This window comes from Agrilus planipennis, unplaced genomic scaffold (assembly GCF_000699045.2).
Source record: "Agrilus planipennis isolate EAB-ADULT unplaced genomic scaffold, Apla_2.0 scaffold269, whole genome shotgun sequence".
In the NCBI taxonomy this organism is placed as follows: domain Eukaryota; kingdom Metazoa; phylum Arthropoda; class Insecta; order Coleoptera; family Buprestidae; genus Agrilus; species Agrilus planipennis.
This window is the reverse complement of record NW_020438982.1, coordinates 222694-239993: the sequence shown is the minus strand read 5'-3', so window position 1 is coordinate 239993 and position 17300 is coordinate 222694. Positions and strand designations below refer to the sequence as shown.

Here is a 17300-nt window from a genome sequence, read left to right as displayed (position 1 = left end):
GTGCACAGATGTAAATGTTCATTATTAATTTTACTTTTCTATGCTTAAACATTTAGAAATTAATTACCAGTGTGTAATTGTCATGTAGAATTCAAGGTTTCTTGCGAGAATTATAATCTCAACTCTCACTTATTGTTAGATTTCATAATCGAACCATTGTATAATCACTATAGTGCAAAGCAATGCAGATGCTAGTCACTGTTGCATAAAAAAAGTATTTTCTACAAGTAGCAAGGAATAGCAAGATGAAGAAACTTCTTATTAGTTTTAATTATAACGGACACTTCATGAACTGAACGTATTCATCCTTCAATGGCTAAATAAGTAGCATTTTATAAAACATTTTCTGTACTTCAATTGCTTTAGGTCTTTTGTTGTCTTTTCGATTGGTTTATAGGACGGCGGTTAATTAGTAACTTCATGGTTTAGCTACATTCGATAGGGATTATGATGTATATTTATAATAATTTATAACAGAAAATAATAAGATTATACAAGGTGTTTTTTGAAATAGGTGGTAAGCTTGCAGGAAATGATAAGGGCACTGTGAAACAAGAAAATTAAGTAAATGTCCCAAAGTCTAGCGTTTTCGAGAAAAACATATTTGAATGTACAGTCAAGGGCCAGTCCGACCCTGGTAGGGTCACACTGGAAAATACGACAATGCAACTTCGCATTCCATCAGCTAGAGAATCCGAATCTTACTAGTATTTCTTTTATACTTTGTGTTCTTAATATCATGTTTAGGTATACTTTAAGTAATATTGCATAGATACTATTAGGGGTGGACAAAGTAGTTATTAAATAACGTTATCGTAATGGGCTTCTAAGGATTATTACATGTAGTAACATAGTAGTAAGCTGTTGATATTTTTTATTATTATTTGTTCCATAACCGTCACTATTTAATTTTTTTTATCTATTCATCTGCTAAGTTGTTTGTACGTTGCCAATTCACGCCTTAAGGTCGACTTCGAATTGCAATTTCGTCTGTTTTTTTTACCGTACTGCATCTAGTTAACACTGCCCTCCACAGCTTCTTATTTCAAAAACACCCTGTATATTATGTGTTATATTTATGAAGCGTAATGAATACGGTCAATAGATTTGTAGTAATTTCTGAAAATACCTGCTTTATATTCCTGATTCATTTATATGAAAATTGGGTTAAGATTTTTTCAAGTGAATTCAATTTCTCAGTAAGTCGTACCTTTATGCTTTTTCATGTTTTTATTTTCACTTTTACATCTTCTTTGGTAATTAGGCTTACCCATCTGAGTGTGTTCTTCGATCCAACATATTTCTATGTCAAGGTGTGTGACATATTAGTATATGTGTGTGTGTATTGTCTCTGCAGAGAATTAGGTAGGTAGGTAGGTATAAGAGCAAATGTCAGAGTTGAATTATTTCGCTTTTTATGCATGTTTAACACGTACAGAACTTATCTGGATTTAAATTATCATGAAAATGTAAATTATTACTTTAGGTATGCAATGAAATTTCAAACGTAATCATGGCTTTAGAAAATTGGCCCGGAATTCGACATGTCATTTCAGATTATNTTTAGACCTAGTATATCTGTAGCTGCTGACTTTAGGCACGTTTTAATGCAATTCTATTCTGTCCGGTTGCCTTCCACATCGCAGTATTGTGCATCAGAGTGACATACCGATCCTCATGATCTCTGCCACCCTGAGTACTGAAAGAGCTGCTGCCCTCTTTCAGGGACTTGTCTTAGTCTGGTGTCTCTTTAAGAACCCCCCCATTATGGTTGAACCAATCATCAAAACTCGCAAGCCGATCCACCCACTTTAGTTTCCACAAGAGTTTCGTCAAGGTTCATGTCCCTTCATCAAATACAAAGCCTCAGTACCGAAGGATTTTATAATAAAAATAGAAGATCAAACAATAAATAGAAACAGAAATGCCAAGTACTTAATAGGACTAATTTTAGAGTGCAATTTCAAGTAAACAATACCAAAAATTATGCCGTATGGGCGCTACCTTGTTGAGTATTTGCGGTGATAAAAGCTATCATGCAGCTTCTATAAAAAATGAAGAATGTTTTCCCAAAGTTCATTCTATTTTTTTTTTTTTAGTTATTTTCCTGAATACTTTAATGCATAATAAAAAAACAATATTTTTACAAAATCGTTCTTTTTACCCAACATTTACATACTTAGCCTGTTGCAGATTTTTTTTTATGAAACACCAATATTTTTTTTCTTTAATTTAAATGATATCTTGATTACTCATTTCTTATACTCAGTGATAAAAAATTACTGTATTATAGTGGGCATCATCATAATAATTGTCACGTACAATAGTTTAGAATAAAGAGAAAACGCCTACGTTAAAAGTGGGTCATACAAAAGTGCAGTAACCTATGTCAAAAGTAAAATTACTTTTTTGTTTCATTACAGTTACTTTCGTGAGTAATACAGATTCATCACGAGTACGTTATCCTTTATATATTTGACATAAAAAAGGGAGTTCGTCAAACCTGACGCTACGCTCAGACCGTTTTATGAATATTAACACGGATTGCGAAAAGTTACGTACATTTATTTCAAACAGATACTGTTCGTTTCAAGAAGTTAGAGATATGCCCCTTCCCTTTATTAGGATGCGCCGTAGCATAATTCCAAATTCAATCATATTTATCTGCGGAGCTCACTTCTCCATCGATCATCGAGCGAGAACTAGACGAAGGTGTACAGTACCATTTGCAAAATTATTTAAACTGCCTCGTTAAAATTTAAGAATATGCTTTATTTAAAAGCATATTTAGCCAAAAATAATAACAATTGAATTAACTACACACCTATAAAACTTTTGCTTTGTTTTCTATTGTTGATTTATATAGATTTTTGTTTTAAGAAATTGCTAAACATTTTCGTCTAGTACTGTACAGTTCTAGCCGGTCTCCTAAGACCGCCCATCGAGAGCTTGCTCGTTCAAGCTCGTTCCAACTATTTCTGTCTTGCTCACGCCTAGTGTGTATTCTTTCTATCTTCGCGCAGATTTCTTCAAGGTTACAATTCTAGCAAATTGAAATGGGCTGTACTGATTTATCTCATCGAGCAAGTTAAATTCCCCAAAGATTTTCTTCTGAGAACATAGAACGATTTGAATATCTTACGATTAGCACTTTGTACCTGTGAAATTGAATTTATTAAGATCAAGTGTCAACTAGCACATTTTTTCTTAAGGTCAATAAGTTTTATTCCGTCTGGTCAAGTTACAGTGAAATTTAACAGTAGTTTAATTGTGAATTATATTTGTGTATATGTCCTTGCTTAACAGTATTTTTACTTCCCTACTATTAACTACAGTTTATTGTGTATTGCACCGATTGTACTTACTATACTGCCATTGTCTAAAGAATTGTTTAAAAATAATGTGGCAATTTATAAAGCGAATTTTCCGTGGGTTCCACACATGCCAATCTAATACATTCGAACTTCTATAACTCGAAACCTTTTCTAATTCGATTTTAACTCTAAAATGGGATTTATATTATAAATTGTCTCTATAATTTGAATTTCTGTTAATTTTTTTCGGACAAATCAGACGTAAGGATAATTAATAATGGCTCGAGTTCTTTAGTATTGTCACCGTAGATTTTCACAGCAAAAAAGGTGGTTAAGTTAGAATCATAAGATTAGAGTTAGGAAAAGACAACACAAACGAAGTAGTTACATATACATTGTCTGGCATCGCGATTTGAAATTGTAAGGGTTATTAGCGGTGGGTTTAACAAAGTAATATAGGTAGAAATGTTGTTTTAGAAACAAAACTAAAAAAATATGCCAGTAAATTTTCTGTCTTTGGAGGTCCTTCCAATCCTTTAGACTCAAATCAATTTAAATCAGCGTTGGACCGGGTATCTCGTTTAAACTCGGTACCCGGCGGATCTGGCACCTTTTTTAGGATCCGGCCGGGTACCGAACATTGTTGCCGAGTACCCCACAGTGTTGGGTAAATGTACCAGAGAAAAAAGAAAAATGAAACACCAGCAATAATAATTTAATAAGAATAAGAAAAAACCTACCTAATAAAAATGGTAATTAAGACTGTATTAGATTTGTTGAGGAGAACACATCAACATGGCCGAACTGTTATAATTTCTGTCGCTTGGTGGTATATTAGGTGTTGATTTTGTTATTTGATTGACTCTTAGTGTTTAAAAACATTCTAAGCTCGTTCAACGGTTTCGATTCAATGTTCTTGTTGAAAATCCTCCAATCAAGAATTAAAAATTCATTGGTTTAGTGTTTAAACGGAGCTTAATGTGATTTGGGACTTTGATGAGGGTGAAATTTAATGACGAGCCCGCCAGAACAAAGAAATGAACCATTGACCATAGCGGTTTTTCCGGTATCCGATGAATTTCTAATTTAAATGTTTGATGATCCAACTATATTTCATAAAAAGCTTCTTAAGCTTTACAATTAAACTATTTTATTCATACGTGTTATCTTCAGTTATTTTTCTTTACGCTTTTTACTCTGCCTGAACATTTAAAGATCTTCTGCTGTTAATGTGCGGTACCTTTACAGTTTACTGTACAGGTACGAACAAGAATCTCATCACATACTTATTTCATGATTAAGCAGATCTCGTTATTCGAAAAGTTGAATGATCTTCGACGCCCCCGGACTGTCAGTCAGACCCTCTAAATCTCCTGAAAACAAATGTCTATTGAACCTTTTTTTGATTCGTCATCATTACTGTACTTAAATAAGTATATTGCAATTACCTATCGATAAATTGTCAGTCTGTTCGCCGTCTCACAACGAATGTATTGACTTTCGTACTTGTTGCTCTCACTAATTGTAAAAGTGAAAGAGTGCTGTGAATAGTTTGTCGTCCACATTATTTTAAAGGTGAAACTAATAAAAGTGATAAAATAATTTGAACAATAAGCAACTACGTTTAAAATGGGATTAATGAGAAGTTTGAAAAGAAATATTTTGGCGCCCGTGTTCGTTTCTACACCAGGTAATATAAATATTTAACAATCTGTTTCGTATGATCAGTACTTAGTAGAACATTGTTTAATTGTTTTTCTAATAAGTAATTAAAATGAAATGTTNACATGTTTTTTTAAAAATTATTTCAAGTTTCTTAATTATTACAATTAAATTTGTAATAGCAACAAAAATACCTAGTTAATTTATTTCTGCTGGGATTTTATTTTTACTAATTCGGGTCCAAATTGTAATTTTTATTATTTTCGCTTACGAAACAATGGGCTAGTAAATTTTCATTTTCAAATATTTGCGCAACTATAATCCAAAGTTCAATATAGTTTTTCACGTTCATCACAAATATTGTCTTGGAGAAAGGAGGTTTCCTTGTTTAAAACGAGTAAAGAATTGTCAAAAGTCTTCTTTATCTCAAAAAAAAAACACACTCTTAAACAGTCTTTTATTGACAGAAGCACCATAAAAAGGTGTAATTCCGATTTTATTTTATGACTAGCTTCCCACTTAAATACGTAAAATTCCAAAATTGTTTTTTATCTAATAAAGACTTAGGCCTAGGTAAATGGACGTGAATGATTGATTAAGTGATTATGATAAGTAGATAAGAGAGAAGGGTGACACAAAGTGAAGAAGTGGAGACGCGCCAACGTCAAAAAACTTTTCACTATTTTTCTCCTAAAACATTGTAGATTTAAACTATAGTATTATCAGGAATGGAGTTTGTGAAATTGGTATCGAGGAATCTCTTCTGTTACTATTCCAAATGTCTCAAGTTGCATGCAGTATTTTAGGTATAACGCCTATCTATGAAATAATTCGGACTGTGTTTTGATTACACTTTTCTTTATTATCCTCCGGTCTTCTCAGTTTTTACTGGTTAACTATGATCAAATTAAGACGGACTGATGCCAAAAAATTTTACTCACATCTTTTGGAATACGTTATGGTCACCAATTTACTATTATGTATTAATTCTTGCCCTGAATTATAATCGGGGATTATTAATAACTTTGATTCTAATTTAGTCTATCGTGTTATGTATAGTATAAAATATGACAGAAGTGTAAGAAATCTGCATGTATGAAGGATTACCGCCGATTGATGCAATTATTATTGAAATAATTTGAACTGTGTTCTGATTCCACATTTTACTCACATTTTTTTTAATGCATTGTAGATATTAATAAATAATTTACGTGTTGGGTTATTACTATCACCACTTCTTGTCCAAAAGTTTGATCACAGATTAGTAACCTATCTGTAACGTAGATTATTTATTAATATCAAAAATTCCTCTTTCAATTTAATATCGTATATTGTGTTATCTGTAATGAGGTTTATGAAAGTGTTGGGTTGATAATGCTTTATCATTTCAAAATTATTGTTTCTGTACAATCGATTCAGATTAATTTTACCAAAGATAAAAATTGAATAGACTTTTCATTCAGTCTACTTGAAACGGTTTTAAAACATTAAAGAAAAGTTTTAGTTTTACAATTTCGTAAGTATTTTACACTTTTTCGTGAATTGATAATGTCGGTTACCAGGGCCGGACTGGCCCGGGGTGCAGGGGTGCAAATGCACCCTTAGCCAAATGCCTCCCGGGCCAAATAACTCAAAAAATGTAAAAAAAAAAGAGAAATTAAAAAAACTTTTCCTAACTTCTTAAATTTATTTAAAAACGAGTGCTGTTAAAATTTGTGCACTTTCCCTTCTAAACCCCAGGCCATTTGGTTACAATACACCCCGGGGCAAAATCTTCAGTCTGGCTCTGTCGGTTACCATGTTTTCCGAATATTGTTAGGTATCTAATTTGTGACATATTCCTATTAAACTATACAAGAACTCTTATATATCAAAGTTAACAGGAATGAAAGATAATTTGTAGTTTCTTATTAACCTATTTTCAGTTGCATGTAATTTTATATATTCAATTAATCATTTGTTTGTTGTCTACAATTGGTTTTGCTGAAATCTAGGAAAGCTATCTGCTCTTTTTATTTAGGGCTCTTGAAACATGTGTCCCTTTAAAAAAAAAGTTTGTTGTATATAGGGGTGAACCACTTTGATACTATTTTATTTAATTGCCGTTCTTCTTTGAAGATTATATTTGTAATCTTTTTCGATGAATCGGGGTTTTTATTAGCCAATTATAAGAAATGGATACACGGGACTTATTTTAAAGACACGCATAAAAATCATATTAATCTAAGAGAAACAACACGCCCATTTAAACCATTAGAATTATTATCTGAACTGAACGCGCTTAGAATCACATTAGAAATGCGAATATAAATTAGGATGAAAGACAAGTTGGAGTTTACAGTTAAAAACGATTTATGTGCCGGTTCCGTGTCTACTACCAGTGTCTTTTCTTCCCGTCGGTGGAAGTTGAAGTGTTTGAGAAATTTTTACTTTGCTTTATAGTTACATGTAGATGTAACCAAAAAATTATTATTATTATTATTATTATTATGTTACTGTCTTTAGTGCGGGACTAGCCAATAGATCGTATTAGACCGCTTCCTGGAGGCAGCAGAGGCCTAGAGACAACAAATTTTAAATAGCTTTTCTTCATTTTCACTCTCACGTTTTCTCTAAAAAGACTGAAAAGAAACAAGAATCTCATTATCATTATAATATCTCTGTATTTTCGAGAAACACGGGAGAAAACTAAATTTTTATGACAACGCAAAAATTACAATTTTCGATTGTAAATGACTGAATTTGCCTTAGAAATAGTAGAATTTATTAGGTAACTTGTAATAATCTCAATTTTGACATGTTTTTTCAAAAATTATTTCAAGTTTCTTAATTATTACAATTAAATTTGTAATAGCAACAAAAATACCTAGTTAATTTATTTCTGCTGGGATTTTATTTTTACTAATTCGGGTCCAAATTGTAATTTTTATTATTTTCGCTTACGAAACAATGGGCTAGTAAATTTTCATTTTCAAATATTTGCGCAACTATAATCCAAAGTTCAATATAGTTTTTCACGTTCATCACAAATATTGTCTTGGAGAAAGGAGGTTTCCTTGTTTAAAACGAGTAAAGAATTGTCAAAAGTCTTCTTTATCTCAAAAAAAAAACACACTCTTAAACAGTCTTTTATTGACAGAAGCACCATAAAAAGGTGTAATTCCGATTTTATTTTATGACTAGCTTCCCACTTAAATACGTAAAATTCCAAAATTGTTTTTTATCTAATAAAGACTTAGGCCTAGGTAAATGGACGTGAATGATTGATTAAGTGATTATGATAAGTAGATAAGAGAGAAGGGTGACACAAAGTGAAGAAGTGGAGACGCGCCAACGTCAAAAAACTTTTCACTATTTTTCTCCTAAAACATTGTAGATTTAAACTATAGTATTATCAGGAATGGAGTTTGTGAAATTGGTATCGAGGAATCTCTTCTGTTACTATTCCAAATGTCTCAAGTTGCATGCAGTATTTTAGGTATAACGCCTATCTATGAAATAATTCGGACTGTGTTTTGATTACACTTTTCTTTATTATCCTCCGGTCTTCTCAGTTTTTACTGGTTAACTATGATCAAATTAAGACGGACTGATGCCAAAAAATTTTACTCACATCTTTTGGAATACGTTATGGTCACCAATTTACTATTATGTATTAATTCTTGCCCTGAATTATAATCGGGGATTATTAATAACTTTGATTCTAATTTAGTCTATCGTGTTATGTATAGTATAAAATATGACAGAAGTGTAAGAAATCTGCATGTATGAAGGATTACCGCCGATTGATGCAATTATTATTGAAATAATTTGAACTGTGTTCTGATTCCACATTTTACTCACATTTTTTTTAATGCATTGTAGATATTAATAAATAATTTACGTGTTGGGTTATTACTATCACCACTTCTTGTCCAAAAGTTTGATCACAGATTAGTAACCTATCTGTAACGTAGATTATTTATTAATATCAAAAATTCCTCTTTCAATTTAATATCGTATATTGTGTTATCTGTAATGAGGTTTATGAAAGTGTTGTTGTGAAATTTGCGTAATACAATTCTATAGTGTCATGTATTTTGGGGATTAACGTAGGTATATGAGGTATTTATTGTTTATACACTTGCATGTAATTACATTATTTGTATAACTTTAGCAGTTTGCAAAAAATAGCTGAATTTCATAAAATTATAACTCATTATCGATAAGGCTTTCTATTCTAATCGTGGTTTTATTTGGTCGTGGGCATTTTCCTAGTTAAAACAGCAATTTTTAAATACTAAGAAAGCACTTTCACAACTACGTACGTGGCTTACTACTAATGCAAATTAAATAGGTTTTATCGTTTATAGCCGACAGCGTATAAAAATATGAAATTTATTAGAGCTTTGTTGTTGTTGATAAAATACGTACCTATGCCTTTGATTAGCTCCTATACCAATTCCTTAAAGTCAAAAGAAATTTTGATTCTTAATAATTCCGTTGCTCTATTCCTGGTGTAATGTAGCATTTTCTAAATAAATCACAAAAATACTGTATATGGATATAGGCACCTCATTCGTAAAAAAAAATTAGTGACATTGTCTTGATTTATGACAGTAAAAAAAACGACAAAATACATGATTGTTCCTTTCATTTTTTTTATGTTATGTTACGTTAATTTACGATAGCTATGCAACTTTTTCGCATTAATATTTGCAGTAACATTTCCATGTAAGTATCGAATAAAAATGTTAGTAGATGTTTTACACGGGGTTTATTTTAGTGGCGTAATAAAATATAAAAAAATACATGGCATTATAAAAATAATTTTAATAAGTAAAGGTGCGTCTGTTTTACGAGAGTGAAGGAAATTTGTAAAACTTATATGAAGTACATGAAAGTCATAATATGTCTAAACAGTTAATAAAAAGCCTACATGTGTTTTAGCAGCTGTTTCTCCTTTCTAAATTTTGGGTTTCTCGTATTTTTCATTTCTTTCGTTGATCCTTTGCGCGCGCTCTGCTAACGAAAATTCGACAACATGAAGTTAGCAGCGTAATTAACTTGCGTAATTCAAACGCGAAATCAGATCTGGTGCTTCTGGACTCGGCGGTCGGTTGCTAATTGGGGTGAATTCGGAACACTGTGCAGAAACCGAAAACATTTGAATAAAAAGAAAACCTGAACATTTTCAGTTGGTATTTCAGTGTTTTGTTAATTCATAAATCCTTCGGTTACTTGTAAGATACAGGAATTTAAAGAATCTAAAAAGAAGGCATGACCCGAATGTGAAGTAAAATGAACCCTGGCGTTCGACATTGATGCGACCTTGTCATTTCTTTGTCGCATTTTTTTTCTAGTTTTGCCAAAATATATGTATACAAGAATACATATGGATTCGGAAATTGAGATACCTACTGCATCAAGCGATATGATGCATGTCATCAAAACCATTTTCGTTTATTTACTGCTAATGAACAACATTTACGTTATCTTATTCTGAATGTTTTCTAAAGAAGAAATTTGATTAAAACAATTTGGTCGGCGCGACTAAAGATTTTTCGGCACCAAATCGCTCTAAAGAACGGAAGGTGGCAGTTTTTCCCGATGGAAATGCTGGTGGTCTCGTCGAAGAAGGAAAAAGGTAGAAGACGTCGAAGGAAAAGTCTTAATAGGTAGCTGCCGAGTAATATAGGTAGTGAGGTAGTGGTGAGAGGTGTGCTTTTTACATTTGTATGTGTATATGTCTGTTAATGTATAGATATGGGTGTATGTTTCTTCAGTAGTCGTTAGTAAGTAACCTGTCTCTCCGCGATCGTTGATTCTAACGGTATTACCTTGAGAAAGACTACAGAACTAGTCTGCTCCAGTCGCCATGTTCTCCTTAAAAGTTCAGCCGTAGCACCTGTGTACAGGTACCCGTGTATGTATGTGTTTTGTTATTGACAGTCGTGTGATAAACTTATTATTACTGGTGCGACATGTTAGTGTCTGTCTTCAGAAATGTCACAGGTATGTGTTTGTTTTTTCCGCACGCACCTTTTTACTATCTTTTTTTTTTTTAATGTACACACTACATTAATCCGCTGCTGCTTTCATATTTCCGCGAAACGTCACGGAATGGAAAGTTTTTTTATCTGATCTGTGATCGTCCTTTATTCTTATGCTAAGCATCTTCTAGGCTTGTCCTAAATTTTTACTAACGATAAATTAAAAACAGCTGTTAGCAACAGGTAGCACTAGGTACAGATTTATTTATTACTTGTTTTATTTTAGGTCGACTTATTTTACTGCAGTTAGTTTTTTTTTATAGTAAGATCTGTTAGTTTAGTTGATTCTTTTGGAGTCTTGACAAGAATTAAGCGATATGCAGTTACTTAATGGCGCCATTAAACCTTGAACGTCCCATCTTCGTGTTTGGTAACGTGTAATAGAATCAACCATTAAGTAATTGTCAAATTAATTAAGCACCTTTAATGTTTAACGACCGGATTAACTTTCAGCGTGTTGTAGTAGTGGTTTTGTTTTCTACTTAATTGCATATACCAAGTCGAAATTTTGTTTATTGCCACTGTTACCACTGGAATAACTGACGAGGTAACTTTCCAGTGGAAAAGAAATACATTACAGTTCATTGCAATTACAATAATAGACAATTGAGAATTGATAACTCCAACGTCTTTAATAAGTCGAAGAAAATAGTCCATACGTTGCAATAATTTAGATTAGATTTTACTAAAATTTGATTTGAAATAGGAGGATTAATAATAATAGTTTATTAGTTCTTCAAATATCCTTTAGTATTTAATATTGGATGATATAAGGTCCCAGAATTACCGGACGCATATAATATGAATGTTTTATTGAAAAAAAATATTTAACGAATGATGATTACAAACATTATCTAAAAAAATTCATACGCCGGACCGATTCACCGCGCATCGCTTGCGCGGTGCAACGGTCGGTGTTTGTCATATGATAATTTAAAGAAAATAGTTATCGATTGTTTTTGCGTGTTCGAATCAAATACCATTGTAGAAAGGGTTTTCTCTGTAATCAAAGCTATGATTAAGCGTGGAAACCGCTTCCGCAATGACTATGCAGTCAGTGTAAGAATATGGCCAGAATCCATGGCAGAATTATGATTTGGGCTGAAAGGTCTTAGTCTAAATGAAGGTTCGTCGACAACTGTAAGTGACATTTTCAGTGGTCCTGCATTGTTAATGTGAGCGATGGTTATACTGATCCTGCAGCGACTCAATATAACCTTCTTCCACTGAAGATGTCAACGGCAGCTGTCGGCGAAACGTCTTGACCTAACAGTTCATTTACACCACCACGGCCCTTCAGTCCGAATCATAATTCTGATATACGTAATCAGTCTTAATGAAAGATGACTTTTTTGACGATGAAAAGTTGTTAGAAAAAATACATTCAAGTCAAAAATAAAACGCTAAGTAAACAAAGTTTTTTAATACGTACGTTAATCAGTAATTATTGTAGGTATTATTTAATTAGAAAGTAGAAAAACTTCATTTATCAAGGTTCCGTTGTATATTCTATAACAATTATGAGTCTAAACATACCTCATATATTTTTACATTCACCAATACAGAAAAATGGTGGTTGAATATGAAGAAAAGAAAATATGTATTACATTTTCAAAAATTTGCTAATAGTTTGCATTTTATATTATGTACACTGTTCTATAGATAGGTAATTGAAACGCATTCAAACTTTTAGATATAATCTATCATCTCAGTTATTTATATGTTTATTCTAAATTAACTCACAGACAGGTTAGTGAAACTTTTTATTTACTTGTTATTTTTAAACGAAATGAGATGTCTTGAGCTTAGGTAAGTACTGTAATTTTTTAATCATTAATTATCGCAACCAATCAATTAAGTACGTAAATTTTACAGTAAAAGCATGTAAGGAATTAAATTTCCTACGCATGTTGATGCAGATTTCATATCTACACTTGAGAACTTCCAGATTTTATGATCATCCTGTTTTCAATTAGTGGAGTTACTAGTGAGTTCTTAAAATTCTCATTCTTGCGCTTGCCGAATTTACTTCGGTTGAATTAAATTTTTAATATTTGAAAATCTTTACCTTCGGTTTTCTATTCATGTCTGATTCAAGGCAAAATATTTTAAGAATAAAGACAAACTTTTCTTTTTGCTCTTTTAATAAACTGCAAACGGTTAGTTTTCTAATCAGAAAATTCGTTAAACTTTATACTTATTGCAAAATAATATAGCCGACCTTCTATAACGACATTTCAACAGATTTTTTCATTTCAATCTGCACGAAAATCGTGAAATACGTATTAGCGTTTTATGCTTATTGTTTTTACTTGCCTAGTATCAACGGAAATCGCTAAAACGACAGTAGAATTTAAAACAGCTTTTTCCCTACGTAAAACTTGAACATTCTTGTTGATTTATTTAAGAACAATTTCTAATTTTAATATTTTATATAATAAAGATGTACATAGCATGAAAAATAAAAGAAGAAAATAGGAAAGGAATCGAATTTATGAATTACTAGCTTTTCCCCGCGGCTTCGCTCACAAAAATTAATATTGTTTCTCCATAAAACCTTTTAACTCCCAATTCACCCTTACAACGTTTAAATTTTATGTAATATCGTCGTCTTAGATTTCAAATACAAACGAAGCAACAACATTTCATCCTTAAGGGTTGATTTTTAAAAATTGCCAAAACACGTATTTACTTAATTGTAACGATGAGCAACCTTCGGGTAAATCCTAGTAGATAGGTCTTTCAGAAATTAAATGAGAGACCATTAAGACCAAGTTTCAAGTAAATCTGACGACAAATAATATGTTCCATTTAACTCCTTTTCACCACTCCTCTCCCCCAACAGAGAATGAATTTTTTAACCAGTTTCAAGTGAATTGGACCAAAAAACAAACATGCAATCTTTGCCAACCCCTTTCAGCTTCCTAAAGAGGTAGAGTTTTGTAAAATTCAAATCATTAAGCCAAATTTTGTAAAATTGAACGCTAAACATCTCGTAATCGGGTGGATTCAGAGATTTCAACAAGCTATAGGTAGATACAACTGTTCTAAAAAAACAATAATCAATCCCATCCTATTATGTATACATACGTATAGTTAACAATAATGTAGAAATGCAGCACCGTAGCTATAAAGAATGTTGCATTATTATATTTAATAATTTAATGTAAACAATGCTCTAATAATCTTAAAAGAAAATTTCATCCGTAATCTTTATGCACTGTAACTGCAACTAATTTCGTTGGTAAAGTCTAGTTTAGTTGTTAAGTAGCAGAAAATTATAAACCATTGAGAATTATTTTATGTAGTTAAATTGACGCAATGTGAAACTACTACCGTTTTCATTGCTTGTTCCTTGTTAAACGTAAAATATTGTTACATTGTCGATATCTATCTCTGTCGCATAATTTGTAGAATATAAGTAGGTAGGTATTATATTAAAAAAAAAGATATGGTCATAATGTCCCCTGATCGGCTTGAGGTCTTCACCAACAATCGTAGATATAATATGAAATATTAATATGAAAATTCATTTTTACCTACTAGAAATTACCTCAGGTTAATAAGGCAAAATTTTTGCTGTTTTCACACCCTCGCCGAGAATCGAACCCGGAACCTTTGACGCACCAATGCTTTGACCACTAACCGTGCGTAAAGCCAAAGGTCCCGGGTTCGATTCCCGGCGAGGGTGTGACAAGAGCGACAATTATTCATTATTATTCTTTTACCTTTCCGGCTATAATTATTACATGAACATTATTAATATTCCAAATTAATTTATAATAAACGGAAATGTAAACTTTCAAAATTTACAAAAGTTCCACTGTTCTTTTTAATAAGATCTAGAAAAAAGATTACGGTGCGGTATCTACTATAATTACAAAACTGCTGTAATATACCTACTTACTGCGTAATTATTATCTATGCAACGATTATATTCCCGTAATAACATTGCCAGGAAATTCTATGTAACTTTAAGAAAAAATAATTAAAGGTGAATGTTAATAATTTAAAACCCCACAATGACAAGATTTATTTTTTGTTTTTCCTAACCGAACCTGAAATTAATTATTATTATTGAAGATACTATCTGAACCCTTACATTTCAATATAAACTACATTATCAAGTTCGTTATTTTTTAATGTGTAAGATATATGCGTAGATACCTAATTATCTACGAAAAATTTTACGCTCTGACCCTGAAATTATAAATTAAAAGTAAAATACGTTCCACAACAGCTGCATACCTTCATATTATATTTAGACTTGATTACCTTTAGGCACTTTTTATCTATATCAATAAATCAGCAAACCAGATAAGCGTATTTTAATTGTCAACATGAAAAATTAGAAGAATATATTTTGATAATTTATATATTTTGATAATTATCTACGTTGATAATTATCTACAATTACAAGCATTCCATGTAAATATTTAAAAATGTTTCTTCAGTTTTTTACTTTTAGTTTCTTGATTGTAACTATACGTATCTACAGTATTTTCAAAAAAAATATTATAATTTGGCCCTTTTACGCTTTCGTAGTATTTTTAGACAATATCATCATCATCATCATCATAAGGTCGTTAGTCCTAAGACTGGTTAGACACGTACCTCCACTCTTTCCTATCCTGAGCTAAACTTCGCATTTCCCTAAAACTAGAACAATCCACATCCTTAACTATTTGCGAACAATAATCCAATCTTGGTCTACCTCTACCTCTCCTTACTCCTGTTTCTGCCTCTAATATGTCTCTGACTAAACCTTCATGCCTAAGAAGGTGTCTTACCAACCTATATCGCCTATTTTTTATTGACTTCCATAGAGTCCTCTGTTCTAATCTTTCCAATACCTCTTCATTTCTAACCTTTTCTACCCACGTTATCTTCATCATCCGCCTATAACACCACATTTCGAAGGCTTCTAAGACAATATAATAATATTATTTTTTAATAATTCAGTTTTTTATATTTTAAAATCAGTTTCAATAAACGTTTACAATGTGATTACATACAATGAAAACGATTTATATGAAGCATGGATTTTGATCCCGAGATTGATAAAAAAAAATCGAATGTTTTCATGTCCTTGAAATATTACAAAAGCCACGATATCTTTTAAATATGTAGTAGTCACGGCTTCGCTATTTTCAATTTACGCTTCCAATTTCATTTTTTATGCTAATTTGCTTCTCTGATTTTACGATCACTTCCTACAATCATCTCCAATGAAGAAACAATAAATAACGAATCCAATTTTTTTCACGGTCCATTGAACCACAGCAAATCAAGACCGAGTTTGAGATTATGTAGTTATTTTATGAACTGCAAGGCCCGTTTTTCTCCTGCTTTTATCGTTTAGTCTGATATTATAATTTTAATAAGTTATTTAAGACTTGTGTAATAAAATACTGACTGTTAACTTAATTACCAATTAAAATGCCTCGTTTGACAATTTTTCAGAAATTAAACATGCATATATTGTCGTATCGTATTACTTAACAATTTTTTACCAATAATTCGTACTTAGTGTATTCGTAAGTAGTAATAGTTTCATTCATAATATTGTTCTGAATTACTCAACGTTATCATTGCATAACTATAATACCCCCAATAAAATATCTATACTTATACTATGAAGTGTTTCATTGAACATTTTAAAATGAAAACGTTTTTAATATGTGATTAGGCAAAGTTCAGCCTTGGTTGGCCCAATTTTGCGTTGGTGCACAAAAAGTTAAACGTGCCTAAGTATATCTATGTATCTAAAAACGAAATCAAGGGAGCAATCAATTAATATACTTCTTTTATTTGATATATTGCAAAACGTTTTGCAGATGGAGAGAATTTTCAGTTCATTGTAATAGGAATGTTCATATGTAGATAACATTAGTTACTGATTAAATCTATTTATCTGTCCAAGGTAAATAATAAAATGATTTTTGTTGATTCCAGGTGCTCAATCCAGTCCTATCATGCCTGGGGGGACAACTCCTGGTACTCCTTCATCAAAGCAAAAAGAAAAATCGTCAGTCATTCGATCAAAAGTCGTGGTGGCTTTGTACAATTACAAAGCGATAGAGCCGGGGGATTTGTCTTTGGAAAAGGTAAGAATAAACAATAAAACTTAATTCTGTAAATTTTTTAATAGGTCATGCTAAATTAATTATTTATTATATACGATAATGTTCATGCGTTCTTAATATATAATGTAATTTATGTTTCATCATACAAAATTATTTCATTAAAAATATAAACTGTGGAAGCTTATTATATAAACAGATATTACATG

At 31.6% G+C, this 17300-nt stretch overlaps 1 protein-coding gene across 6 annotated transcripts in view; it reads left to right on the top strand.

Moving 5' to 3' along the window:
* LOC108741331 (tyrosine-protein kinase Btk29A) overlaps positions 1-17300 on the top strand; it is a 55469-nt gene that overhangs the window by 33351 nt on the left and 4818 nt on the right. For 2 of the 6 annotated variants that reach the window (XM_025975542.1, XM_025975543.1), the window contains one exon: positions 16964-17115. In XM_025975542.1, coding sequence (XP_025831327.1) covers positions 16964-17115 — 152 coding nt within the window. Of the gene's footprint in view, positions 1-4775; positions 5005-6473; positions 6493-9047; positions 9068-10780; positions 10971-16963; positions 17116-17300 lie in introns of those variants that run through there. The other 4 variants (XM_025975544.1, XM_025975546.1, XM_025975547.1 and 1 more) reach the window with 4 other exon arrangements.